Source organism: Phaenicophaeus curvirostris, unplaced genomic scaffold (assembly GCF_032191515.1).
Source record: "Phaenicophaeus curvirostris isolate KB17595 unplaced genomic scaffold, BPBGC_Pcur_1.0 scaffold_191, whole genome shotgun sequence".
NCBI lineage: Eukaryota > Metazoa > Chordata > Aves > Cuculiformes > Cuculidae > Phaenicophaeus > Phaenicophaeus curvirostris.
The window spans coordinates 192,987-218,449 of record NW_027206807.1 but is presented as its reverse complement, the minus strand read 5'-3'; the positions used below and the strand labels follow the sequence as shown (position 1 = coordinate 218,449).

At 58.0% G+C, this 25,463-nt stretch overlaps 1 protein-coding gene and 1 long non-coding RNA gene across 2 annotated transcripts; one reads left to right on the top strand and one right to left on the bottom strand.

The window, feature by feature from the left end:
* Positions 1 to 18,539: 18,539 nt before the first annotated feature.
* On the bottom strand, positions 18,540 to 21,931 carry LOC138734747 (uncharacterized). The gene is made up of 3 exons (XR_011339624.1): positions 20,415 to 21,931; positions 19,031 to 19,106; positions 18,540 to 18,637 (listed from the first exon to the last, which is right to left on the bottom strand). It is a non-coding gene; the product is annotated as an uncharacterized lncRNA (long non-coding RNA).
* A 607-nt stretch (positions 21,932 to 22,538) lies between these two features.
* Positions 22,539 to 24,834, top strand: LOC138734746 (U6 snRNA-associated Sm-like protein LSm2). Its single transcript, XM_069882554.1, has 5 exons — positions 22,539 to 22,586; positions 22,697 to 22,764; positions 22,996 to 23,026; positions 23,556 to 23,615; positions 24,195 to 24,834. The coding sequence occupies exons 1-5, from the start codon at positions 22,584 to 22,586 to the stop codon at positions 24,318 to 24,320; spliced, it is 288 nt and encodes a 95-aa protein (XP_069738655.1). The 5' UTR covers positions 22,539 to 22,583; the 3' UTR covers positions 24,321 to 24,834.
* The last annotated feature ends 629 nt before the right edge of the window (positions 24,835 to 25,463 follow it).

Below are 25,463 nucleotides of genomic sequence, written 5' to 3'. Positions count from 1 at the left end.
CTAGAGAGTTCTTCGTGGTCCTAGAAGGGTCCTAGAAGGCCCTAAGTGGGTCCCAGAGGGCTCTAGAGGGTTCCTGCTGACCCTAGAACGGTCCTAGAAGGACCTAAGGAGGTCCCAGGGGGCTCTAGAGGGTTTCTCGTGGTCCTAGAAGGGTCCTAGTAGGCCCTAAGGAGTCCCAGGGGGCTCTAGAGTGTCCCTGGGGGCACTAGAAGGGTCCTAGAAGGCGCAAAGTGGGTCCCAGAGGGCTATAGAGGGCTCCTGGTGGTCCTAGAAGGGTCTTAGAAAGCCCTAAGGGGGTCCCAGGGGGCTCTAGAGGGTCCCTGGGGGCCCTAGAAGGGTCCTAGAATGCCCTAAGTGGGTCCCAGGGGGCTCTAGAGGGTTCCTCGGGGCCCTAGAAGGGTCCTAGAAGGCCCTAAGTGGGTCCCAGAGGGCTCTAGAGGGTTCCTGGTGATCCTAGAAGGGCCCTAGTAGGCCCTAAAGACTCCCAGGGAGCTCTAGAGGGTCTCTGGGGGCACTAGAAGTGTCCTAGAATGTGCAAAAAGGTGTCCCAGAGGGCTATAGAGGGCTCCTGGTGGTCCTAGAAGGGTCTTAGAAGGCCCTAAGAGGGTCCCAGGGGGCTCTAGAGGGTCCCTGGGGGCCCTAGAAGGGTCCTAGAATGCCCTAAGGGGGTCCCAGGGGGCTCTAGAGGGTTCCTCGTGGTCCTAGAAGGGTCCTCGAAGGCTCTAAGGCATCCCAGGGGGCTCTAGACGGTCTCTGGGGACCCTAGAAGAGTCCTAGAACGCCCTAAAGGGGTCCCAGAGAGCTATAGATGGTTTCTCGTGGTCCTAGAAGGGTCCTAGAAGGCCCTAAAATGGTCCCAGGGGGCTCTAGAGGGTTCCTCGTGGTCCTAGAAGGGTCCTAGAAAGCCCTAGAAGGGTCCCAGGGGACTCTGGAGGGTTCCTGGTGATTCTAAAAGGGTCCAAGAAAGCCCTAGAAGGGTCCCAGAGGGCTCTAGAGGGTACCCGTGGGTCCTAGGAGGGTCCTAGAAGGCCCTAAAAGGGTCCCAGGGGGCTCTAGAGGGTCCCTGGGGGTACTAGAAGAGTCCTAGAAGGCCCTAAGTGGGTCCTAGGGGGCTCTAGAGGGCTCCTGGTGGTCCTAGAAGGGTCCTAGAAGGCCCTAAAGGGGTCCCAGGGGGCTCTAGACGGACCCTGGCGGCCCTAGAATTGTCCTAGAAGGCCCTATAATGGTCCCTGGGGGCTCTAGAGGGTTCCTTGTGGTCCTAGAAGGGTCCTAGAAGGCCCTAAGGGGGTCCCAGCGGGCTCTAGAGGGTTCCTGGGGCTCCTAGAAGGGTTCTAGTAGGCTCAAAGGGTAACCAGGGGGCTCTAGAAGGTCCCTGGGGGCCCTAGAAGGGTACTAGAAGGCACTAAAGAGGACCCAGGGTGCTCTGGAGGGTTCCCCAGGGTCTTACCATGGCCCTAGAAAGCCCTAAGGGGGTCCCAGGGGGCTCTTGAGGGTTCCCTGTGTCCTAGAAGGGTCCTAGAAGGCCCTAAGGGGGTCCCAGGGGGCTCTAGTGGGTTACTGGGGGCGCTAGAATTGTCCTAGAAGGCCCTAAGGGGGTCCCAGGGGGCTCTAGAGGGTTCCTCGTGGTACTAGAATCGTCCTAGAAGGCTCTAAGTGGTCCCACGACGCTCTAGATGGTTCTCCAGGGTCTTACAATGATCCTAGAAGGCCCTATGTGAGTCCCAAGGGGTTCTAGATGGTTTCTTGTGGTCCTAGAAGGGTCCTTGAAGTTCTTAAGGGGGTCCCAGTGGGCTCTAGAGAGTTCCTTGTGGTCCTAGAAGGGTGCTAGAAGGCCCTAAGGGGGTCCCAGAGGGATCTAGAGGGTTTCTGGGGGGTCTAGAATGGTCCTAGAAGGACCTAAGGGGGTCCCAGAGGGCTCTAGAGGGTTCCTGGTGGTTCTAAAAGGGTCCTAGAAGGCCCTAAGGGGGTCCCAGGGGGTTCTAGAAGATTCCTGGGGTCTTAGAAGAGACCTAGAATGCTCTAAGGTGTCCCAGGGCGCTCTATATTGATTTCCAGAGTCTTAAAATGGTCCTAGAAAGCCCTAAAGTGGTCCCAGGGGGTTCTAGAGGGACCCTGGCGGCCCTAGAATTGTCCTAGAAGGCCCTAAAGGGGTCCCAGGGGGCTCTAGAGGGTTCCCTGTGGTCCTAGAAGGGTCCTAGAAGGCCCTAAGGGGGTCCCAGCGGGCTCTAGAGGGTTCCTGGGGCTCCTAGAAGGGTTCTAGAAGGCTCTAAAGGGAACCAGGGGGCTCTAGAAAGTCCCTGGGTCCCTAGAAGTGTACTAGAAGGCCCTAAAGAGGACGCAGGGTGCTCTAGAGGGTTCCCCGGGGTCTTACCATGGTCCTAGAAGGCCCTAAGTGGGTCCCAGGGGGCTCTATCTGGTTTCCTCGTGGTCCTAGAAGAGTCCTAGAAGGCCTTAAGCAAGTCCCAGGGGGCTCTAGAGGGTTCCTGGTGGTCCGAGAAGGGTCCTAGACGGCCCTAAGGGGGTCCCAGGGGGTTCTAGAAGGTTCCTCGTGGTCATAGAAGGGTCCTAGAATGTTCTAAGGGGTCTCAGGGGGCACTAGATGGTTCACCGGAGACTTAAAATGGTCCTAGAAGGCCCTAAGGGGGTCCCAGGGGGCTCTAGAGGGTTTCTCGTGGTCCTAGAAGTCTCCTAGAAGGCCCTAAGGGGGTCCCAGGGCGCTCTAGAGGGTCCCTGGGGGCCCTAGAAGGGTCCTAGAAGGCCCTAAGGGGTTCCCAGAGAGCTCTAGATGGTTCCTCGTGGTCCTAGAAGGGTCCTAAAAGGCCCTAAGGGGACCCAGGGGGCTCTAGAAGGTCCCTGGGGGCCCTAGAAGTGTACTAGAAGGCCTTAAATAGGACCCAGGGTGCTCTAGAGGGTTCCCCGGGGTTTTACCATGGACCTAGAAGGCCCTAAGGGGGTCCCAGGGGGCTCTAGAGGGTTCCTCATGGCCCTAGAAGGGTTCTAGAAGGACTTAAGCAAGTTCCAGGGGGGTCTAGAGGGTCACTGGGGGCGCTAGAAGAGCCCTAGAAGGCTCTAAGTTGTCCCAGGGGGCTCTAGACGGTTCCTTGTGGTCCTAGAATGGTCCTAGAAGGCCCTAAGTGGGTCCCAGAGGGCTCTAGAGGGATCCTCGTGGTCCTAGAAGGGTCCTAGAAGGCTCTAATGGGACCCACGAGGCTCTTGAGGGTTCCCCAGGGTCTTACAATGATCCTAGAAGGCCCTAAGGGAGTCCCAGGGGGCTCTAGAGTGTTTCTACTGGTCCTAGAAGGGTTCTAGAAGGCCTTAAGCAAGTCCCAGGGGGCTCTAGAGGGTTCCTCGTGGTCCTAGAAGGGTCTTAGTAGGCCCTAAAGACTCCCAGGGAGCTCTAGAGGGTCTCTGGGGGGCACTAGAAGTGTCCTAGAATGTGCAAAAAGGTGTCCCAGAGGGCTATAGAGGGCTCCTGGTGGTCCTAGAAGGGTCTTAGAAGGCCCTAAGTGGGTCCCAGGGGCTCTAGAGGGTCCCTGGGGGCCCTAGAAGGGTCCTAGAATGCCCTAAGGGGGTCCCAGGGGGCTCTAGAGGGTTCCTCGTGGTTCTAGAAGGGTCCTCGAAGGATCTAAGGTATCCCAGGGGGCTCGAGACGGTCTCTGGGGACCCTAGGAGAGTCCTAGAACGCCCTAAAGGGGTCCCAGAGAGCTATAGATGGTTTCTCGTGGTCCTAGAAGGGTCCTAGAAGGCCCTAAAATGGTCCCAGGGGGCTCTAGAGGGTTCCTCGTGGTCCTAGAAGGGTCCTAGAAAGCCCTAGAAGGGTCCCAGGGGACTCTGGAGGGATCCTGCTGATTCTAAAAGGGTCCAAGAAAGCCCTAGAAGGGTCCCAGAGGGCTCTAGAGGGTACCTGTGGGTCCTAGGAGGGTCCTAGAAGGCCCTAAAAGGGTCCCAGGGGGCTCTAGAGGGTCCCTGGGGGTACTAGAAGAGTCCTAGAAGGCCCTAAGTGGGTCCTAGGGGGCTCTAGAGGGCTCCTGGTGGTCCTAGAAGGGTCCTAGAAGGCCCTAAAGGGGTCCCAGGGGGCTCTAGACGGACCCTGGCGGCCCTAGAATTGTCCTAGAAGGCCCTAAAGGGGTCCCAGCGGGCTCTAGAGGGTTCCTGGGGCTCCTAGAAGGGTTCTAGAAGGCTCAAAGTGTAACCAGGGGGCTCTAGAAGGTCCCTGGGGGCCCTAGAAAGGTACTAGAAGGCACTAAAGAGGACCCAGGGTGCTCTGGAGGGTTCCCCAGGGTCTTACCATGGCCCTAGAAAGCCCTAAGGGGGTCCCAGGGGGCTCTTGAGGGTTCCCTGTGTCCTAGAAGGGTCCTAGAAGGCCCTAAGTGTGTCCCAGGGGGGTCTAGAGGGTCCCTGGGGGCTCTAGAATTGTCCTAGAAGGCCCTAAGGGGGTCCCAGGTGGCTCTAGAGGGTTCCTTGTGGTCCTAGAAGGGTCCTAGAAGGCCCTAAGGGGGTCCCAGCGGGCTCTAGAGGGTTCCTGGGGCTCCTAGAAGGGTTCTAGAAGGCTCTAAAGGGAACCAGGGGGCTCTAGAAAGTCCCTGGGTCCCTAGAAGTGTACTAGAAGGCCCTAAAGAGGACGCAGGGTGCTCTAGAGGGTTCCCCGGGGTCTTACCATGGTCCTAGAAGGCCCTAAGTGGGTCCCAGGGGGCTCTATCTGGTTTCCTCGTGGTCCTAGAAGAGTCCTAGAAGGCCTTAAGCAAGTCCCAGGGGGCTCTAGAGGGTTCCTGGTGATCCGAGAACGGTCCTAGACGGCCCTAAGGGGGTCCCAGGGGGTTCTAGAAGGTTCCTCGTGGTCATAGAAGGGTCCTAGAATGTTCTAAGGGGTCTCAGGGGGCTCTAGATGGTTCCCCGGAGACTTAAAATGGTCCTAGAAGGCCCTAAGGGGGTCCCAGGTGGCTCTAGAGGGTTTCTCGCGGTCCTAGAAGTCCCTAAGGGGGTCCCAGGGGGCTCTAGAGGGTCCCTGGGGGCCCTAGAAGGGTCCTAGAAGGCCCTAAGGGGTTCCCAGAGGGCTCTAGATGGTTCCTCGTGGTCCTAGAAGGGTCCTAAAAGGCCCTAAGGGGACCCAGGGGGCTCTAGAAGGTCCCTGGGGGCCCTAGAAGTGTACTAGAAGGCCTTAAATAGGACCCAGGGTGCTCTAGAGGGTTCCTCGTGGCCCTAGAAGGGTTCTAGAAGGACTTAAGCAAGTTCCAGGGGGGTCTAGAGGGTCACTGGGGGCGCTAGAAGAGCCCTAGAAGGGCCTAAAATGGTCCCAGGGGGCTCTAGACGGTTCCTTGTGGTCCAAGAATGGTCCTAGAAGGCCCTAAGTGGGTCCCAGGGGGCTCTAGAGGGATCCTCGTGGTCCTAGAAGGGTCCTAGAAGGCTCTAAGGGGTCCCACGAGGCTCTTGAGGGTTCCCCAGGGTCTTACAATTATCCTAGAAGGCCCTAAGGGAGCCCCAGGGGGCTCTAGAGTGTTTCTCCTGGTCCTAGAAGGGTTCTAGAAGGCCTTAAGCAAGTCCCAGGGGGCTCTAGAGGGTTCCTCGTGGTCCTAGAAGGGTCCTAGAAGGCCCTAAGTGGGTCCCAGAGGGCTCTAGAGGGTTCCTGGTGATCCTAGAAGGGTCCTAGTAGGCCCTAAAGACTCCCAGGGAGCTCTAGAGGGTCTCTGGGGGCACTAGAAGTGTCCTAGAATGTGCAAAAAGGTGTCCCAGAGGGCTATAGAGGGCTCCTGGTGGTCCTAGAAGGGTCTTAGAAGGCCCTAAGTGGGTCCCAGGGGGCTCTAGAGGGTCCCTGGGGGCCCTAGAAGGGTCCTAGAATGCCCTAAGGGGGTCCCAGGGGGCTCTAGAGGGTTCCTCGTGGTCCTAGAAGGGTCCTCGAAGGCTCTAAGGCATCCCAGGGGGCTCTAGACGGTCTCTGGGGACCCTAGAAGAGTCCTAGAACGCCCTAAAGGGGTCCCAGAGAGCTATAGATGGTTTCTCGTGGTCCTAGAAGGGTCCTAGAAGGCCCTAAAATGGTCCCAGGGGGCTCTAGAGGGTTCCTCGTGGTCCTAGAAGGGTCCTAGAAAGCCCTAGAAGGGTCCCAGGGGACTCTGGAGGGTTCCTGGTGATTCTAAAAGGGTCCAAGAAAGCCCTAGAAGGGTCCCAGAGGGCTCTAGAGGGTACCCGTGGGTCCTAGGAGGGTCCTAGAAGGCCCTAAAAGGGTCCCAGGGGGCTCTAGAGGGTCCCTGGGGGTACTAGAAGAGTCCTAGAAGGCCCTAAAGGGGTCCCAGGGGGCTCTAGACGGACCCTGGCGGCCCTAGAATTGTCCTAGAAGGCCCTAACGGGTTCCCAGGGGGCTCTAGAGGGTTCCTTGTGGTCCTAGAAGGGTCCTAGAAGGCCCTAAGGGGGTCCCAGCGGGCTCTAGAGGGTTCCTGGGGCTCCTAGAAGGGTTCTAGAAGGCTCAAAGGGTAACCAGGGGGCTCTAGAAGGTCCCTGGGGGCCCTAGATGGGTACTAGAAGGCACTAAAGAGGACCCAGGGTGCTCTGGAGGGTTCCCCAGGGTCTTAGCATTGCCCTAGAAAGCCCTAAGGGGGTCCCAGGGGGCTCTAGAGGGTCCCTGGGGGCGCTAGAATTGTCCTAGAAGGCCCTAAGGGGGTCCCAGGGGTCTCTAGAGGGTTCCTCGTGGTCCTAGAAGGGTCCCCGAAGCCTCTAAGTTTTCCCAGGGGACTCTAGAGGGTCTCTCGGGGCCCTAGAATGGTCCTAGAACGCCCTAAAGTGGTCCCAGAGGGCTATAGATGGGTTGTCGTGGTCCTAGAAGGGTCCTAGAAGGCCTTAAATGGTCCCAGGGTGCTCTAGAGGGTTCCTGGTGACTCTAGAATTATCCTAGAAAGCCCTAGAAGGGTCCCAGGGGGCTCTAGAGGGTTCCTGGTGATTCTAAAGGGGTCCAAGAAAGCCCTAGAAGGGTCCCAGAAGGCTCTAGAGTGTACCCGTCGTTCCTAGAAGTGTCCTAGAAGGCCCTAAAGGGGTCCCAGGGGGCTCTAGAGGGTTCCCCGATATCTTAAAATGGTCTTAGAAGGACCTAAAGGGGTCCCAGGGGGCTCTAGAGGGTTCCCCGGGGTCTTAAAATGGTCCTAGAAGGCCCTAAGTGGGTCCCAGGGGGCTCTGGAAGGTTTCTCGTGGTCCTAGAAGGGTCCTAGAAGGTCCTTAAGGGGTCCAAGGGATCTCTAGAGGGTTCCTGGTGACTCTAGACGTGTCCTAGAAAGCCCTAGAAGGGTCCCAGGGGGCTCTAGAGGGACCCTGGGGGCCCTAGAAGGGTCCTAGAAGGCCCTAAATGGGACTCAGGGGGCTCTAGAGGGTTCCCCGGGGTCTTACAATGGTCCTAGTTGGCCCTAAGGGGGTCCCAGGGAGCTCTAGATTGTTTCTCATGGACCTAGAAGGGTCCTAGAAGGCCCTAAGTGGGGCCAGTGGGCTCTAGAGCGTCCCTGGGGGTCCAAGAAGGGTCCTAGACGGTCCTAAGCGGGTCTCAGGTGGTTCTAGAGGGTTCCTCGTGGTCCTAGAAGGGTCCTAGAACGTCCTAAGGGGGTCCCAGGTTTCTCTAGAGGGTTCCCCGGGGTCTTACCATGGTCCTAGAAGGCCCTAAAGGGGTCCCAGGGGGCTCTAGATGGTTTCCTCATGGTCCTAGAAGAGTCCTAGAAGGCCCTAAGTTTGTCCCACAGGTCTCTATAGGGTTCCTCGTTGTCCTAGAAATGTCCTAGGAGGCTCTGAGGCATCCCAGGGGGCTCTAGAGGGTCTCTGGTGGCCCTAGAAGTGTCCTAGAAGGCCCTAATGGGGTCCCAGGGAGCTATAGATGGTTTCTCGTGGTCTTACAGGGGTCCCAGGATGCTCTAGAGGGTTCCTGGTGACTCTAAAAGTGTCCAAGAAAGACCTAGAAGGGTCCCAGGGTGCCCTAGAGGGTTCCTGGTGATTCTAAAAGGGTCCTAGAAAGCCCTAGAAGGGTCCCAGAAGGTTCTAGAAGGTACCCGTGGGTCCTAGAAGGGTCCTAGAAGGCCCTAAAGGGGTCCCAGGGGGCTCTAGATGGTTCCTCGTGGTCCTAGAAGGGTCTTAGTAGGCTCTAAGGGGGTCCCAGTGGGTTCTAGAGAGTTCCTGGGGCTCCTAGAAGGGGCCTAGAAGGCTCTAAGGGGCCCCAGGGGGCTCTAGAGGGTCCCTGGGGGAACCTAGAAGGATCCAAGAAGGCCCTAAAGAGGTCCCAGGGGGCTCTAGAGGGTTCCTCGTGGTCTTACAATGGTTCTACAAGGCCCTAAGTGGGTCTTAGTGGGCTCTAGAGTGTTTCTCGTGGTCCTAGAAGGGTCCTAGAAGGCCCTAAGGGGGTCCCAGGGGGCTCTAGACGGTCCCTCGTGGTCCCAGAAGGTTCCTAGGAGGCCCTAAATGGGTCCCAGAGGGCTCTAGATGGTTTCTCGTGGTCCTAGAAGCGTCCTAGAAGGCCCTAAGGGGGTCCCAGGTGTCTCTAGATGGTTTCTGGTGGTCCTAGAAACGTCCTAGTAGGCCCTAAGGGGGTTCCAGGGGTCTCTAGAGGGTTTTTCGTGGTTTAGAAGAGTCCGAGAAGGCCCTACATATGTCCCAGGGGGCTCTAGAGCGTTTCTAGGGCTCCTAGAAGGGTCCTAGAAGGCCCTAAGTGCTTCCCAGGGGGCTCTAGAGGGTTCCTGGTGACTCTAGAAGTGTCATAGAAGGCTCTAAAAGGTCCCAGATTGCTCTAGAGGGTCCTTGGTGGCTCTAGAAGATTCCTAGAAGGCCCTAAGAGGGTTCCAGGGGGCTCTAGAGGGTTCCCTGGGGTCTTACGATGGTCCTAGAAGGCCCTAAGTGGGTCCCAGGGGGCTCTAGCGGGTTTCTCGTGGTCCTAAAAGGGTCCTAGAAGGCTCTAAGAGGGTCCCAGAGACTCTAGAGTGTTCCTCGTGGTCTCAGAAGTTTCCTAGGAGACCCTTAAGGGGGTCCCAGGGGGCTCTAGAAGGTCCCTGGAGGACCTAGAAGTGTCCTAGAAGGCACTAAAGGGCACCCAGGGGGCTCTAGATGGTTCTTGTGGTGCTAGAATGGTCCTAGAAGCCCCTAAGGGGGTCCCAGGCGGCTCTAGAGGGTCCCTGAAGCTCCTAGAAGGGTCCTAGAAGGCTCTTACGGGACCCAGGGGGCTCAAGAGGGTTTCTGGTGGTCCTAGAAGGGTCTTAGAATGCCCTAAAGGGGCCCCAGGGTGCTCTAGAGGGTCCCCATGGGACATAGAAGGGTCTAAGAAGTCTCTAAGAGGGTTCCAGGGGGCTCTAGATTGTGCTTGGTGACTCTAGAAGTGTCCTAGAAGGCCCTAAATGGGTCCCAGGGTGCTCTAGACGTTTCCTGAAGCTCCGAGAAGGGTCCTAGAAGGCTCTTACGGGTCCCAGGGAGCTCTAGAGGTTCCCTTGGGGACCTAGAAGTGTCCTAGAAGGCCCTAAAGGTGTCCCAGGGGGCTCTAGAGGGTTCCCATGGGACCTAGAAGGCTCCTAGAAGTCTCTAAAAGGTTCCCAGGGGGCTCTAGAGGGTACCTGGTGACTCTAGAAGTGTCCTAGAAGGCCCTATGTGGGTTCCAGGGGGCTCTAGATGGTTCCTGGGGGTCATAGAAGGGTCCTAGAAGGCTCTAAAACGTCCCAGGGGGCTATAGAGGGTCTCTGGGGGCCTTAGAAGGGTCCTAGAAGGCCCTAAAGGTGTCCCAGGGGGATCCAGAGGGTTCCTCGGGGTCTTACAATGGTTCTACAAGGCCCTAAGTGGGTCTTAGTGGGCTCTAGAGTGTTTCTCGTGGTCCTAGAAGGGTCCTAGAAGGCCCTAGGGGGGTCCCAGGGGGCTCTAGACGGTCCCTCGTGGTCCCAGAAGGTTCCTAGGAGGCCCTAAAGGGGTCCCAGAAGGCTCTAGATGGTTTCTCGTGGTCCTAGAATCATCCTAGATGGCCCTAAGGGGGTCCCAGGTGTCTCTAGATGGTTTCTGGTAGTCCTAGAAATATCCTAGTAGGCCCTACATGTGTTCCAGGGGGCTCTAGAGGGTTTCTGGTGCTCCTAGAAGTGTCCTAGAAGGCCCTAAGTGGTTCCGAGGGTGCTCTAGAGGGTTCCTGGGGCTCCTAGAAGGGTCCTAGAAGGCCCTAAGGGGGTCCCAGGGGGCTCTAGAGGGTTCCTGGTGACTCTAGAAGTGTCCTAGAAGGCTCTAAAAGGTCCCAGATTGCTCTAGAGAGTCCTTGGGGGCTCTAGAAGGGTCCTAGAAGGCCCTAAATTGGTCCCAGGGGGCTCTAGAGGGTCCCTGGTGGTCCTATAAGGGTCCTAGAAGGCCCTAAGGGGGTCCCAGGGGGCTCTAGAGGGTCCCTCGTGGTCCTAAAAGGGTCCTAGAAGGCTCTAAGAGGGTCCCAGAGAGTCTAGAGTGTTCCTCGTGGTCTCAGAAGGTTCCTAGGAGACCCTTAAGGGGGTCCCAGGGGGCTCTAGAAGGTCCCTGGAGGACCTAGAAGTGTCCTAGAAGGACCTAAAGGGGACCCAGGGGGCTCTAGATGGTTCTTGTGGTCCTAGAATGGTCCTAGAAGGCCCTAAGTGGGTCCCAGGGGGCTCTAGAGGGTCCCTGAAGCTCCTAGAAGGCTCTTACGGGACCCAGGGGGCTCTAGAGGGTTCCTGGTGGTCATAGAAGGGTCTTAGAACGCCCTAAAAAGGTCCCAGAGGGCTCTAGATGGCCCCATGGGACATAGAAGGGTCCAAGAAGTCTCTAAGAGGGTCCCAGGGGGCTCTAGATTGTGCCTGGTGACTCTAGAAGTGTCCTAGAAGGCCCTAAGTGGGTCCCAGGGGGCTCTGGAGGGTTCCTGGGGCTCACAGAAGGGTCCTAGAAGGCTCTAAAAGGTCCCAGGGGGCTATAGAGGGTCTCTGGGGGCCCTAGAATGGTCCTAGAAGGCCCTAAAGGTTTCTCAGGGGGATCTAGAGGGTTCCTCGGGGTCTTACAATGGTTCTACAAGGCCCTAAGGGGGTCTTAGTGGGCTCTAGAGTGTTTCTCGCGGTCCTAGAAGGGTCCTAGAAGGCCCTAAGGGGGTCCCAGGGGTCTCTAGAGGGTCCCTCGTGGTCCCAGAAGGTTCCTAGGAGGCCCTAAAGGGGTCCCAGAGGGCTCGAGTGGGTTCCTCGTGGTCCTAGAAGGGCCTAAGTGGGTGCCAAGGGGGCTCTAGAGGGTCTATGGGGGTCCTAGAAGGGTCCTAGAAGGTCCTAAAGTAGACCCAGGGGGCTCTAGAGGGTTTCTGGTGGTCCTAGAAGGGTTCTACAAAGCTCTAAGTGGTCCCAGTGGGCTCTAGAGAGTTCCTCGTGGTCCTAGAAGGCCCTAAGGGGGTCCCAGGGGGCTCTAGAGGGTCCCTGGGGGCCCTAGATAGGTCCTAGAAGGCCCTAAAGGGGACCCAGGGGGCTCTACAGGGTTCCCCGGGGTCTTACAATGGCCCTAGAAGGCCCTAAGACGGTCCCAGGTGGCTCTAGGTTTTTTCTCGTGGTCCTAGAAGGGGCTTAGAAGGCCCTAAGTGTGTCCCTGGGAGCTCTAGAGGGTTCCTGGGGTTCCTAGAAGGGTCCTAGAATGGTCTAAGTGGTTCCAGGGGGCTCTAGAATGTCCCTGGGGGCCCTAGAAGGATCTTAGAAGGCCCTAAAGGGGTCCCCGGGGTCTTAAAATGGTCCTAGAAGGCCCTAAGTTGGTCGCAGGGGGCTCTAGAAGGTTTCTCATGGTACTAATAGGGTCCTAGAAGGTCCTAAAGTGGTCCAAAGGAGCTCTAGAGGGTTCTTCGTGGCTCTAGAAGCATCCTAGAAAGCCCTAGAAGGGTCCCAGGGGGCTCTAGAGGGTTCCCTGTTGTCCTAGAAAGCCCTAAAGTGGTCCCAGGGGGCTCTAGAGGGTTCCTGGTGCTCCTAGAAGGGTCCTAGAAGGCTCTAAGCAGTCCCAGGGGGCTCTAGAGGGTCCCTGGAGGACCTAGAAGGGTCCTAGAATGCCCTAAAGGGGTCCCGGGGGCTCTAGAGGGTTCCTCGTGGTCCTAGAAGGGTCCTAGAAGGCCCTAAGGGTGTCCCAGGGGGCTCTAGAGGGTTCCTCGTGGTCCTAGAAGGGTTCTACAAAGTCCTAAGGGGTCCCAGGGGTCTCTAGAGGGTTCCTGGTGGTCTTAGAAGGCCCTAAATGTGTCCCAGGGGGCTCTAGAGGGTTCCTGGTGGTTGTAGAAGGATTCTAGAAGGCTCTAAGTGGTTCCCAGAGGGCTCTAGAGGGTATCTCGTGGTCCTAGAAGTGTTCTAGGAGACAGTAAAGGGGTCCCAGGGAGCTCTAGATGGTTCCTCGTGGTCCTAGAAGGGTCCTGGAAGGCCCTAAGGGGTTCCCAGAGGGCTCTAGAGGGTTCCTCGTGGTCCTAGAAGGGTCTTAGAAGGCCCTAAAGGGGTCCCAGGATGCTCTAGAGGTCTTTAGATGGGACCTGGTGGGCTCTAGAAGGGTCTGGGGACTTTTAGAATGGATGTGAGAAGATCTAGAAGGGTTCAGGGTCTTTTTGAATCTCTCTGCGGACTCTAGAAGGGTCTGGGGGCTTTTAGAATTGTCCAGATGGGCTCTAGAAGGGTCTTGGCGCTTTTAGAAAGTCTCTCGGGGGCTCTAGAAGGGTCAGGGGGCATTTAGAAGGGATGCGAGTAGCTCTAGAAGGGTCCAGGGGCTTTTAGAAGGTCTCTGGAGGGCTCTAAAAGGGTCTGGGAAACTTTAGCAGAGACGTGAGAAGCTCTAGAAGGGTCCAGGGGCCTTTAGAACATCTCTGGGGGTTTCTAATGGGATCTGGGATCTTTTAGAAGGACTCTGGGGCCCTCTAGAAGGGTCTGGTGTCCATAAGAATGGGTCTGGGAGGATTTAGAAGGGTCTAGATGCCTTTAGAACGTCTCTGGGGGGTCGAGAAGGGTCTGGGGTGTTTTAGAAGGGATGTGAGAAGCTCTAGAAGGGTCCAGGGTCCTTTAGAAGGTCTCTGGCGGCTCTAGAAGGGTCTGGAGGCTTCTAGAAGGGATGTGAGAAGCTCTAGAAGGGTCCAGGGGCCTTTAGAACGTCTCTGGGGGGCTCTAGAAGGGTCTGGGGGCCTTTGGAAAGGATTTGAGAAGCTCTAGAAGGGTCCAGGGTCCTTTAGAAGGTCTCTGGGGGCTCGAGCTGGGTCTGGGGTCTTTTAGAAGGACTCTGGGGCCCTCTAGAAGGGTCTAGGGTCCATAAGAATGGGTCTGGGAGGATTTAGAAGGGTCTAGATGCCTTTAGAACGTCTCTGGGGGGTCTAGAAGGGTCTGGGGTCTTTTAGAAGGGACGTGAGAAGCTCTAGAAGGGTCGAGGGGCCTTTTGAAGGTCTCTGGGGGGCTCTAGAAGGGTCTGGGGTCTTTTAGAAGGGACATGAGAAGCTCTAGAATGGTCCAGGGGCCTTTAGAAGGTCTCTGGGGGGCTCTAGAAAATTCTGGGTTCTTTTAGAAGGGACGTGAGAAGCTCTAGAAGGGTCCAAGGGCCTTTAAAAGGGTTCTGGGGGCTCTAGAGGCTGTTAGAATGGTCCAGATGGGCTCTAGAATGGCCTGGTCACTTTTGGAATGTCTCTGGGGGGCTCTAGAAGGGTCTGGGGTCTTTTAGAAGGGACATGAGAAGCTCTAGAAGGGTCCAGGGGCCTTTAGAAGGTCTCTGGGGGGCTCTAGAAGGGTCGGGGGGCCTTTAGAAGGGCCCTGGGATGCTCTAGATGGGCCCTGGGAGGCTCTAGAAGGATTTGGGGTCCTTCAAAAGGGTTTAGTGGGCTCTAAATGTGTCTGGGGGCCTTTAGAAGCATCCTGAGGGGCTCTAGAATGGTTGGGGGGCTTTTGAAGAGCCGTAGGGTTCTCTAGAATGGTCTGGGGGCTTTCAGAAGGGACATGAGGGGCTCTAGAATGGTCTGGGGGCCTAAAGAAGGTTAAGTAGGCATTCTAGAAGGGTCTGGGGGCCCTTAGGAGGGGCCTTGGGGGCTCTAGAAGGATCTGGGAGGGATTAGAAGTGCCCGGGGGTGCTCTTGAAGGGTCTGGGGGGTCTTTACAAGAGTCATGAGGGGCTCTAGATGGGTCTCAGGGCCTTTAGAAGGGCTTTAGTGGGCTCTAGAATGGTTTGGGCACCTTTAGAAACACATTGAAGGCTTTAGAATGATCATGAGGTGGTCTAGAAGGGTCTGAGTACCTATAGAGAGGCCCTGGGTTATTCTAGAAGGGCCTAGGGGCCTTCAGAATAGTCATGAGGGGCTCTAGATTGGTCTGGGGGCTTTAGAAAGGCCTCTGGGGGGCTCTAGAAGGATTTGGGGGCTATTAGAAGAATCATGAGGGACTCTAGAAGGGTCTGGGGGCCTTTAGAAGGGCCTTAGGAGGTACTAGAGTGGTTTGGGGTCCTTTCAACAGGCCTTGAGGGGCTCTAGTAGGATCTGCGAGGCTTTAGAATGGCCCTGGGGGGCTCTAGAAGGGTCTGGGGGCCTTTAGAAGTGTCATGAGGGGCTCTAGATTGGTTTGGGGGCCTTTAGAAAGGGCTTGAGGGTCCCTAGAATCATCTGGGAGGATTTAGATGGGCCCTGGGGGGCTTTGGAGGTCAGTGGGTGGGACAACATGAGGTCATGGCAACATCAGGGGGTGGGGAGAGGAGGGGGCGTGGTGATGAGGAGTGGGATCATGCTGGGTGGGGGGTTAGGATGTTTAGTGTGTGGTGCAGATAAAAATTTTTTACCTAATTTGCGTAATTATTTGGATAATTGATTAGTTAGTTAGGGTGAGAGGGTGGAATTAGGGGTAGGTGGTGGAGAGGTGGGGTAGGGTGATTTTCCTGTATACTAGTGGATCTATAAAGAAGAAAAATAATGAGAGAATAGCCTGGTGCAGCCCTAGAACCTGGGTTGGTCTCTGGGAGTAAATTTTGTTTTTTAATTTTTATAGTTTAATTTTAATTTAAATTTTTTACTCCCAGAGACCAACCCAGGTTCTAGGGCTGCTCTGCTTCAAAAAAACTGAATCAGAAAGCTAAAGTTAAAGTTGAAAAGAAAGAAAAGGAATCACAACAACAACAACTGGAATTGCAGAGACGGTCAGCCAAGGAAAAACTCACAACAGCGGGATTTGAGTCCTCAAGGACCTAAACTGGAAACTCAATGACCATAAAAACCCACAACGGATAACAGGGACAAGGTAACAACTGCTGTGACCAATAATAGAGCAAATCTCACTGGGAAATTCAGGAAAAACCCAAAACGCTACTAATAAGGGAGGCTTGCGTGCCCACAGACCAGATGAAGAAGAGTTGCTCAGCTGCTAAACTGTTACAAGCCAAAATAATATACAGCCTCTTCCCTGAGAAATGCAAGGGAAAGGAGGAACAGAATCCCTCTGCAGACAGGCAGCGAGTCCACACCTTTAACTAGGGAGGTCTCTGATATTCAGAGGGATGGAGACAGGATGGATGCGAAGTTCATCAAGAAGCACAATAAGTAGAAGGTACAACGGAGCAGATATCTCTGAGCCCTAGGGATTACTTTTTTTAGTGTCTCAACCTCATTATTACCTCCCACCAACTACAGAGAGACGAGAACAACAGAAACCTGAATGGCACTTGCACCCGACTGCCAAACCGCCCCAAGAAAGACTGATGAACCCATCTCCATTTTTCCCCCAGTCCTAAACCATTAAAGCCCTTTTTCACCCCTACAGCATCAGAGAAAGAACCCCACTCCTTCCTAACAGAACCTACCCTATATTTTAACCCCCTAACCCTTCTCTATTGCTGTTGCTTAGGAGCTTGTCTTTCTAAGCCCTTCCCAGGGTCGCCCTGGCCCCTTCTATCTTCTACCAGCCCACAGAGTCACCTTCCCACCCTAAGCTGACAAACTGAATTTCAGGTTATTCTCACCCATGAGGCTCCTGCTGCAAACTGCAGAGACTCTAGGACCCATCCCACACAGAACGAGGAACAGCAACAAACCATCCCATAAGCAGAAATCCTCAGCAAAGACCAACCATCCAGGAAGAAAAGAAAAACAAAAAGAAAAGAAAGTATTAAAACATCTTACCCACTCCAACACTCAATCAAAATTACTGACCTAAAACCAAACATACACCTGTACACAAACATAAATAAATAAATGGAGATACAGCTGCATATGCTGTAAAAAAAAAAAAGCTTACCATTCCAGCACAGCCTCAGCAAAACCTACAGCAAGTTGAATCAGCAGCAAAGCTCTGACCTCAAGGGAAACCAGAAGCTGAAGAAGGGGCTGAGGAAACGCCTGTGGCTTATATACCCTCAGGGCCTTCATACCCATCACCTGGGAACAAGGCGGGGCGAGCCCCTCCAAGTTATAAATAGGGCCTGGGGAGCAGCTGTGTTTTATTAATCCTGACTCACATTCTTAGGGGGAGCCACACCGCTGAATGCCTGGGAGGATCCTTACATGAAATGTAAGTGTTTTCACTGCGACGTAGCTTTTGTGCCAGGGATGGGACTAGGAAGCAAACATTTTAGAGCTGGACTTTTTGGTTCCTTTCATTGACTATGCTGCTGTACAATGTTTGTTCTTTGGCATCCCTGTACCCATTTTCTTTTATTTTTCTGTTCTGTTTTCTCATCCTTTGCTTTTCAGTCTTCGGCATCTGTCTTGTGTCCATAGTTCTTTTTTTCCTATTCCATCTTTGTGCTAATTTGCATTCCTTCCCCGCCCCAATTTTATTGGCTTGGTCTGTGGACTTCGTTCTTTCTCTGTGTCTGCACGTGCCTTGCCTTCCTTTCATTCTTCCCATCCCTCTCTTTCTTCCTCTGTCCCTTTGTATCGATCGCTGCTCTGTTCCAGCTTTTCAATTCACTCTGTATCTTGACACTCCCCTTTCCTGCTCCTCTGGCTCTTTCTGAATCTTTGGGCTAATCCCCATCCTTTTTTATAATCCTCTGTTTGTCCGTAGGGATCCTAATTCCTCTCAAACAAGTCAGCTCGTCTTTATGTACGCACAAGGCTTTATAAAAGCCCTAGGATGAAACGTTCCTCTCAGCTTCGGCTCAGAGAAGTGCTAATGAAAAGAGTCATGTCTTGATATCTTCAGGATGTCTGAAGTGGCAGAGCTTTAGGGTATTTTCTTCCCCTTTCCCCCTCCCCACCACCCCAGGGCCCTTCTAAAGGCACCCAGACCCTTCTAGAGCCACAAAGGGCACTTCTAAAAGTCTCCGTACCCTTCTAGAGCCACCCAGAGACCTTCTAAAAGGCCTCAGACCGCTCTAGAGACCCTCATGACCCTTTTAAAGGTTCCCAGACCCTTCTAGACCCACCTCACGGCCCTTCTAAAAGCCCTCAGACCCTTCTAGATCCCCCCAGGTCCCTTCTAAAGGCCCCAAGACTCTTCTAGAGCCCCCAGATCCCTTCTAAACGGCCCCAGAGCCTTCTAGAGACCCTCATGACTCTTCTAAACGACCCCAGACCCTTCTAGAGCTCCTCTGGGACCTTCTAAATTCCCCCAGACCGTTTTAGAGCCCCCCAGGGCCCTTCTAAAGGCCGCCAGACTCTTCTAGAGCCCTTCAGGGCCATTCTAAAGGCCCCCAGAGCCTTCTAGATACTCCCACGGCCCTTCTAAAAAAACCCAGACCCTTCTAGAGCCCTTCAGCGCCCTTCGAAAGTTCCCCAGACCTTTCTAGAGCCCGAAAGGGCCTTTCTAAATGCCCCCAGACCCTTCTAGAGCCCCTCAGGACCCTCATGAGGGTCTCTACAAGGGTCTGGGGGCCTTTAGAAGGGTCTTGAGGGGCTCTAGAATAGTCTGGGGGCCTTTATAAGGGCCCTGAGGGGCTCTAAAACAGTCTGGGGGACATTAGAAGGGACCTGCGGGGCTCTAGAAGGGTCTGGGAGCCCATCAAGGACCCTCCTCTTGATCTCCTTTGGACCCACATAGATCCTCCCTCTTTAGGGACCCCTAGGACCCCCTTAGGGTCTCCCAGAACCCCTCTGAAGCCCCCCCAAACCCCTTTAAGGGACCCCCAGGATCATTTTAGGGACCCCCCAGGCCCCCCCTAGAGCTCTCAGAACCCTTTTAGGGCCTCCAGGATCCTACGGGGACCCCCAGGACCCCCCTAATGACACCGAAAAGTCCTTTGGGGGACACCTTAGGGCCCTTTTGAGGCCCCCTTGGACTCCCATAGGGACCCAAACGCACCCCAAAAAACCCTAAACCCTCCCAAATCCACCTAAACCCCCCTAAATCCACCCCAAACCCCATATATCCACACTCAACCCCCCAAAACCTCTCCAAATCCACCCAAAACACCTTCAAAACCTCCCTAACTACCCCAGATCCACTCAAAACCTCCCCGAATCCACCTAAAACTCCTCAAGTTCCCCCAATTCAAGCCCCCCCAACACCCCCCAATCCACACAAAACCTCCCCGCATCCACCCAAGCCCCCTCAAATCCAGCCAACCTCCCCCCAAATCCACTCAAAATCTCTCAAAATCCACTCAAACCCCCCCAAATCCCCCTAATTCAAGCCCCCCCCCCCCCAATGCAGCCGTGGTCACAGGTTCAAGGTCATTTATTGCCCCCGGGGGTCTCAATCTTCCTTGCCGGGCACCAGCGTCGACCTCTCAGTGGGTTTGGGGGGTGGAGGGGTCGCTGCGGGGGGGGGGGGGGGGACACACACAGAATGAGTACATTGGGGGGTCAGTGGTGACCTTTGACCCCCTCCATGTCCCCAAGTCCCCCTCCATGGGTCACAGACCCCCCCATGTCCCCTCTATGTCCCCATGGGTCCCAGACCCCCCCCCCATGTGCTTCCCCCCCGCCCCAGTGGGTCCCAGATGCCCCCATGTCCCCTCTGTGTCCCCATGGGTCCCAGACCCCCCCCCACCAGTGGGTCCCAGACGCCCCCACATCCCCTCTATGTCCCTACAGGTCCCAGACCCGCCCCCATGGGTCCCAGACCCCCCCATGGGTCTCAGACCCCCCACAATGGGTCCCAGACCCCCCCTTCTCCCCCCCCCCGTGTCCCCATGTCCCCCCCCTCACCTCCGTGCCCCCCCAAGAGGCGCCTCACGATCCCCCAGACCCAACGCAGCAAATCCACCAGGCACTGAGCGCACATCTGGGGGGGACAGGGGGGGTCACAGGGGACGTTGGAGACTTTGGGGGGACAGGGGGGGTCACAGGGGACATGGGGACATTGGGGGGATGGGGGGGTCAGGGGGAGGGTGGGGACATTGGGGGGACATTGGGAGGAATGGGGGGGTTAAGGGGGGACGAGGGGACATGGAGGGACATTGGGGGGACTGAGGGGTCACGGGGGACATTGAGGGGTCATTGGGGACATTGGAGGTCGGGGGCCTGAGGGACAATGAGGGGACATTGAGGGGACATCGAGGGGACAGGGACACGGCCCCCCCCCATCCCACATCCCTGTGTCCCCAATCCCACATCCTGTCCCCACCCGTCCCCACATCCCCAGCCCCGTCCCCACATCCTGTCCCCGTGTCCCCATCTCTGTCCCCATCCCCATGTCCCCACCCATGTCCTCATGTCCCAGTGACCCTGTCCCCACATCCCTGTCCCCACATCCCTGTCCCCATCCCTCCCTGTCACCATGTCCCAGTGTCTCTGTGTCCCCACCCATGTCCCTATCCCCGTGTCCCTGTCCTATCCCTGTCCCCGTGGCCCTGTCCAACACCTGTGCCCCCATCCCTGTCCCCATGTCCCCATCCCTGTCCCCATGTCGCCACATCCCTGTCCCACTCCTGTCCCCATCCCCGTCTCCCTCCCTGTCCCCATCCTTGTCCCCATATCCCCATCCCTGCCCCCATGTCCCTGTCCCCATCCTTGTCCCTATATCCCCATCCCTCCTTGTCCCCATGTCCCAGTGTCCCTGTCCCATCCCTGTCCCCATCCTTGTCTCCCTCCCTGTCCCTATCCATGTCCCCATGTGCCTGTCCCCAGCCCGTGTTCCCACATCCCTGTCCCCATGTCCCTGTGTCCCTGTCCCCATGTCCCTGTGTCCCTGTCCCCATGTCCCCGTCCCTGTCCCATCCCTGTCCCCACGTCCCTGTCCCCACGTCCCTGTCCCATCCCTGTCTCTGTGTCCCTGTCCCCATCCCTGTCCCCATGTCCCTGTCCCATCCCTGTCCCCCCATCCCTGTCTCCCTCCCTGTCCCTATCCTTGTCCCCATGTCCCTGTCCCCGGCCCGTGTCCCCCCCACGTCCCTGTCCCCACGTCCCTGTCCCCACGTCCCTGTCCCCACGTCCCCGTCCCCACGTCCCCACATCCCTGTCCCATCCCTGTCCCCATGTCCCCATCCCTGTCCCCATGTCCCCACGTCCCTGTCCCCACGTCCCTGTCCCCACGTCCCCATCCCTGTCCCCATGTCCCTGTCCCCCGCCATGTCCCCACATCCCCGCTCACCTCAAGGTTCTGTCTTTGTGGTCGTGTCCCCGCGGCCGCCCTTAAATCCTCGGGGACGGTGACATCACGGGGCCGCACGGCCGGTTCCCCCGGTCCCCACCCGGCACAGCCCCGCGTGGGCGTCCGTCCGGGGAGGGACACGGACACAGGGACGTGGGGACAACAGGGACACGGACACGGGGACAACAGCGACACGGACACGGGGACATGGGGACATCAGGGACATGGGACACGGACACACAGACATCGGGACATCGGGGACCATAAGGGACACGGACACGGGGACATGGGGACATCAGGGACACGGACATGGGGACATGAGGGACACAGACACGGGGACACCAGGGGCATGGGACACGGACACACAGACATGGGGACATCAACGCAGGGACATGCAGGACATCAGGGATGTGGGGACATTGGGGACCATAAGGGACATGGACGTGGGGACAGGAACATGGGGACATCAGGGACATGGACACGGGGACATGGGAGACATCAGGGACATGGGACACGGACACAGGAGACATTAGGGACATTAACATGGGGAACATCAGGGACACAGGGACATGGACAGAGGATGTGGGGACATAGGACATGGACATAGGACATGGTGGACATCAGGGACATGGACATGAGATCTGGGGACACGGAGGACATCAGGGACATGGGATACAAGGGACACCATGGACACGAGACACAGGAGACATCAGGGACATCGTGGGCGCGGGGACACGGAGGACGTGGACGTAGGACATGGGGACACAGGGGACGTCTGGGACGTGGGCTAGAAGGAACCTCAAAGGCCACGTCAGGGGCATCTCCCAGGGTTCAGGGTCCCCCAGGCCCCATCGGAGGTGGCTTTGGGCACCTCCAGGTGACGATGGTGGCACCCAGAGCGGGGGCGAGGGCGGCTCCGGTGACGAAGGTGCTAATGGCACTGATGGTGGTGACAAGGGTGGTGACGCGGTGGTGACAGTGACACTAATGGGGATGATGATGGTGGAAACAGCGAGTGGGTTGGGGCGGAAGGGACCTCCCAGCCGGGGACGTGGGGACAGAGGGAGGCACGTGGGGGACAATGAGACATCAAGGACGTGGGGACATCATGGGGACCTCGGGGACACCATAGGGACACTGTGGGGACCTTGGGGACACCATGGGGACCTCGGGGACACCTCATGGACACCATGGGGACCTTGGGGACACCTCATGGACATCATGGGGACCTCGGGGACACCATGCGGACCTCAGGAACACCTCATGGACATCATGGGGACCTTGGGGACACCTCATGGACACCTCATGGACACCATGGGGACCTCATGGACACCTCATGGACCTCATGGGGACCTTGGGGACACCTCATGGGGACCTCGGGGACACTGTGGGGACCTTGGGGACACCATGGGGACCTCGGGGACACCTCATGGACATCATGGGGACCTCGGGGACACCATAGGGACACCATGGGGACCTCGGGGACACTATGGGGACCTCGGGGACACCTCATGGACATCATGGGGACCTCGGGGACACCATAGGGACACCATGGGGACCTCGGAGACACCATAGGGACACCGTGGGGACCTTGGGGACACCATGGGGACCTTGGGGACACCATAGGGACACTGTGGGGACCTTGGGGACACCATGGGGACCTCGGGGACACCTCATGGACATCATGGGGACCTCGGGGACACCATAGGGACACCATGGGGACCTTGGGGACACCATGGGGACCTCGGGGACACCATAGGGACACTGTGGGGACCTTGGGGACACCTTGGGGATACCTCATGGACACCTTGGGGACCTCGGGGACACCATGGGGACCTCAGGGACACCATAGGGACACCGTGGGGACCTTGGGGACATCATGGGGACCTCGGGGACACCTTGGGGACGAGGCCATTGGCTCTGGGGACTCACAGGGACACCAGGGGGACAGGAAGGGATATGGGGAGGGGACATATTGGGGGGGGACAGGGACCCCTGGGCCCCCCCCCCCCCCCGTCTCCTTCACTCCGCGCGCGGGAGGCTGAGTCACTTCCGGTCTGGGGGCGGGGGGCGTGGCTTGCGGGTTTATTGCCGGAAGGGGCGGGGCCTAAGCAGGAAGTGGGTGGGGCCCGCGGGGCGCGCGCGGGAAGAGGCGCCGGGGCGGTCGCCATGGTGAGTGGGGGGGGGGGGGGTGTGTAAAGAAGGGTCCTTGTTGCCCCCCTTCCTCCCCCCCTTCTCCCTCTTTTTGCCCCACTGACCCCACCTTTTTGCCCCCCCCCCAGCTTTTTTACTCCTTCTTCAAGTCCCTGGTGGGCAAAGACGTGGTGGTGGAGCTGAAGAACGACCTGAGGTGAGGGGTGGGGGGCGACCCCCAGCCCCCTCCCGCCCCATAGAGACCCCCCCCAAACCCCCAGAGGCCCCCCCCTATTCCCCAACACCCCCCAGGGACCCCCATATCCCCCTGGGACCCCCACAGCACCCCTCCTGCCCCATAGAACCCACAGAGACCCCCAGCCCACCATCAGGGACCCCAAACCACCCCATAGAGCCCCCCCTGACCCCCCCTTCTCCCCCCCCTCAGCATCTGTGGGACCCTGCACTCCGTGGACCAGGTGAGGAGGGGGGTTCTATGGGTCCTGGGGGGTCTCTGTGGGGCTGGGGGGGGTCTCTGTGGGGCTGAGAGGTCCTCTATGGGTCTTGGGGGGTCTCAGTGGGGCTGGGGGTCTCTCGCTGTGGGGCTGAGGGGGTCTCTATGGGGCAGAGAGGTCATCTGTGGGTCTTGGGGGCGGCCTCTGTGGGGCTGGGGGGGTCTCTATGGGTCTTGGGGGGGGCCTCTATGGGGCTGGGGGGGTCTCTATGGGGCAGAGAGGTCCTCTATGGGGCTGGGGGGGTCTCTATGGGGCAGAGAGGTCCTCTATGGGTCTTGGGGGGGGCCTCTATGGGGCTGGGGGGGTCTCTATGGGGCAGAGAGGTCCTCTATGGGTCTTGGGGGGGGGGCTCTATGGGGCAGAGAGGTCCTCTATGGGTCTTGGGGGGGGCCTCTATGGGGCTGGGGGGTCGCTATGGGTCTTGAGGGGAGTCTCTGTGGGGCTGGGGGGTCGCTATGGGGCAGGGGTCTCAGATATGGGGCTGCCTCCCCAGTACCTCAACATCAAACTGACCGACATCAGTGTCACCGACCCCGAGAAATATCCCCACATGGTAGGGGGGGGGAGTTGAATGTTTTTGGGGCTCTTTGAATGTTTTTGGGGCTCTTTGAATGTTTTTGGGGCGTTTTGAATGTTTTTGGGGAGTTTTGGGAGCATTTGGGGCGTTTTAGGGGGCATTTTGGGACGTTTTGGAGGCATTTGGGGACATTTGGGGTGGTTTTGAGGGGGTTTGGGGGTCTGGGGGGGGGGTCTTTATGGATCTTGGGACCCACAACTGCCCCCCAAGTGCCTTCCCAGCCCCCCAAGTGCCCCCCCCCCCAGCCCCCTAAGAACGCCTCCATCCGCGGGTTCCTTGGACTCCTGAGGGTTTTGGGGGGTGCGAGGGGGGGCGCGTTTGGGGGTCCCTGGTGGATTTGGGTGGGTCAGGGAGGTCGATCCCCAAACTTTGGGGGTGGGGGGTGTCCTTCATTTTGGGGTTCCCCCCACCTTTTTCCAGACGCTGGCGAAGAGCAGGAGGTCCTGGAGCCTCCTGAAGGCTTGGGGGTGGGGGGGTCCTGTGGATTTTAGGGGGTTTGGGGGGGGGGGTGTCCCTAATTTTGGGGTGTCCCCCCGAGCACCCCGTTTTTTGCAGCTGTCGGTGAAGAACTGCTTCATCCGGGGCTCGGTCGTGCGCTACGTGCAGCTCCCAGCGGACGAGGTGGACACGCAGCTGCTGCAGGACGCGGCGCGGAAGGAGGCTCTGCAGCAGAAACAGTGACCCCCCCCAACACCGGGGGCGCCCCAAAATCCAAGGAAGGGGGGGCCCTGAACTTAGGGGGGGGCCCGAAATTTAAGGGGGAGGCTGAAAAGATGGAGGAAACCGGGGCTGGGATGGGAGTGGGGAGCCCAAGTCCTGCAGGAGGAGGAGAAAAGGGGGGGAACCCCAAAAGTTGAGGGGTTCCCATAACCTGGGGGGCATCCCTGAGGCCTGAAGGGGCCCAAAACAGGAGGGGGGGGGGGTCCCCGAAATTTAGGGGGACCCCAAAATTTAGGAGGGGTCTCTAAAAATGGGGAAAAGGGGGGGGTTCCCAAATCCTGAAGTAGGAGAAAGGGGGGGTCACCAAAAAAATTGGGGGGGGGCTAAAAGCAGGGAGACAGCCCCCCCCAAAAGCCTTTGGGGGGGCCCTAGAGGCAAAGGGGGGACCCCAAACAGCCCCCCCTCCCCAAACCCAGAGTGTCACCCCCCCCCCAACACCTGGACCCCGATATTTGGGTTAATAAAGCAATTTCCTCCCCCCTCATCCAGGCTGCGTCTGTGGGGCTGGGGGGGGGGGGGGCACTTGGGGGGCAGTTGTGGGTTTGTGGGGGCACTTGTGGGGCAGAGAGGGGTTTGGGGGGCAAAGGGGGGGCAGTTGTGGGGCTGGGGGAGCACTTGGGGGGCTGTTGTGGTGCTGGGGGGGCACTTGAGGGGCAGAGAGGGGGCTGGGGGGGCACTTGGGGGGCTTTGGGGGGCACTTGGGGGGCTGTTGTGGGGCTGGGGGGGCACTTGAGGGGCAGAGAGGGGGCTGGGGGGCTGTTGTGGGGCTGAGGGGGCACTTGAGGGGCAGAGAGGGGGCTGGGGGGCTGTTGTGGGGCTGAGGGGGCACTTGTGGGGCAGAGAGGGAGCTGGGGGGGCACTTGGGGGTCAGAGGGGCCACTTGGGGGGCTGTTGTGGGGCTGGGGGGGCAGTTGTGGGGCTGGGGGTTGGGGGGGGGGGCCCGCTCCGGCCGCGCCCCCTTTAAGGCGAAGCCCCACCCTCTGGCCACGCCCCCCCCCACGTGCCCCGCAACCAATAGGCGCGCGCGGCGGGCGCGGCCACGCCCCCTCCCTCCCAGCAGCCAGCGGGCTCTGCGCATGCGCAGTGGGCGCCCCCCCCCCCCCA

Coding starts and splice junctions, on each gene's coding strand:
- LOC138734746 (XM_069882554.1), top strand. Junction 22,765..22,995: donor GAGCTGAAGAACGACCTGAG/GTGAGGGGTGGG, acceptor CCCCCCCCTCAG/CATCTGTGGGACCCTGCACT. Junction 23,616..24,194: donor CCGAGAAATATCCCCACATG/GTAGGGGGGGGG, acceptor CGTTTTTTGCAG/CTGTCGGTGAAGAACTGCTT.